This window comes from Sinocyclocheilus rhinocerous, unplaced genomic scaffold (assembly GCF_001515625.1).
Source record: "Sinocyclocheilus rhinocerous isolate Xijiao unplaced genomic scaffold, SAMN03320098_v1.1 C36842552, whole genome shotgun sequence".
Taxonomy (NCBI): domain Eukaryota; kingdom Metazoa; phylum Chordata; class Actinopteri; order Cypriniformes; family Cyprinidae; genus Sinocyclocheilus; species Sinocyclocheilus rhinocerous.
In genome coordinates this window covers 1-1,538 of record NW_015786360.1, presented here as the reverse complement: position 1 = coordinate 1,538, position 1,538 = coordinate 1, and the positions used below count along the sequence as shown (strand labels likewise).

At 37.5% G+C, this 1,538-nt stretch overlaps 1 protein-coding gene across 1 annotated transcript; it reads right to left on the bottom strand.

The window, feature by feature from the left end:
- Positions 1 to 218: 218 nt before the first annotated feature.
- On the bottom strand, positions 219 to 1,223 carry LOC107736626 (coiled-coil domain-containing protein 173-like; the record flags this gene model as incomplete). Its single annotated transcript, XM_016548007.1, has 4 exons — positions 986 to 1,223; positions 704 to 909; positions 448 to 604; positions 219 to 358 (listed from the first exon to the last, which is right to left on the bottom strand). Coding segments are annotated over exons 1-4 (722 nt in total), but the record flags the coding sequence as incomplete, so codon positions are not given.
- Positions 1,224 to 1,538: the final 315 nt, after the last annotated feature.

The following is a 1,538-nucleotide window of genomic DNA, read 5'->3' as shown; positions in this document are numbered from 1 at the left end:
GCTAATTAATTTTTTCTGTTATCTAGCCTTTAATATAATATATCAAGTTTGGTATGGGTTGGAAGTGATTAACATAAATAGTCAGCATGCTGTGTTTTATACGTATATAAATGTAAAAAAAGCTCCTGAAAATGAATATTTTCTGGCACTAGTGGGAATCCTGGCATTTACACCCACAAAGACACATTTACACTGTGTTAGCAAGTAATTTACAGTACCTAAATATTTCCTCTTGCTTCTCTTTCCTCATTTTCATGACTTTTTCTTTTTGCTTGGCGAGCTGCTTCCGTTTCTCCTCCTCTTCCTCCTGCCTCTGAGCCTCTGTTGCTTTCATCAGCTCTCTGTTGGTCATATAGTCCTGATGGAAGACAGAAGAATTTCAAGGATTTCAATCAAAACAGCATCCGATTCACTCGATCTGTAAATGTTGTTCAACAACCGCCTCACCTGATGACCCTTCATCGCGCTTCTCTTCTCTTCCTGTTTCTTGCACTCAGTCATGGACTGTTCCCACAGATGAAGATCTCGGAGTCGCTCAATTTCTTCAGCCTCACGTTGGACCTCCTGCCTCTCCTGCTCTTTCTTCATGTCATGATCCTTCATCCTAATATAGCAGGAAACATCAGGTCCTTTTTATTAGGTCCTTTCGCATTACCTACATCATAGCTTCCGAATGCATTGAAGCACTTTGATATCTCCTTACTGTTGTTTCACGCTCTCAGCGGTGGCCAGCTGGTCTTGTTTCCTCTGTATGGCTTTCTGCTGCTCCTGCTGGAGGGCCTGTTCTTCTCTGCAAGCCATTTCGGCCAAGATATCTCTGTCTATGTCCTTGCTGGAATTTTGCTTCATGCGTTTTAGTTCGATCTGAGCCTCTCTTTCCTTCAGAACCTCCGCCAGCAGCAGAGCACTCTATAAAAAACAAAAGAATAGTTTCTACTAACATTCCACATAGTAAAAGTGTGACCAAATAATGAGAGACACAGACATGGAAGCCTTTCACTCTGTCGGTCTGGTAGTACTGCTGGGCTTTTGCTTTCTCAATGGCCTCCTTCCGTATCTGAGCCTGGTATTTTGCTTCTTCTATGTCAATTTGTTTCCGCTCCTCTTCTTCTATCGCCTCTCGAATTTTTTTGGCCTCTAGCTTTTTTTGTCGCTGTCCCTGTAAGGGGAAAAAAATTGATCTGTTTTTCTCCATGGAAGACATTTTGCATAAGTCAAATGCATAGCTTATATTAGCCCAAGCATTTATATTAACTATTATTATTATTATTTTACTTTTACATTTTTTAAGAAAACCCAAAAATATTACATCAAGACAGCATTAAAATTACAATCAACTTATTCAACATTATAACAGAGGCATAAACAAAATAAAAATTGGATGGAGAGAAGTACAGAAAAAAAATAAAACATTATACAAATATCTGCATATATATATATATATGTTTTATTTTATTTTAGATGATGATTTAGTCATTTTGTTGTGTTTTTATAATTTTTAGTAGTTTTTGTTTTTATACATGTAGCTTTTATTAATT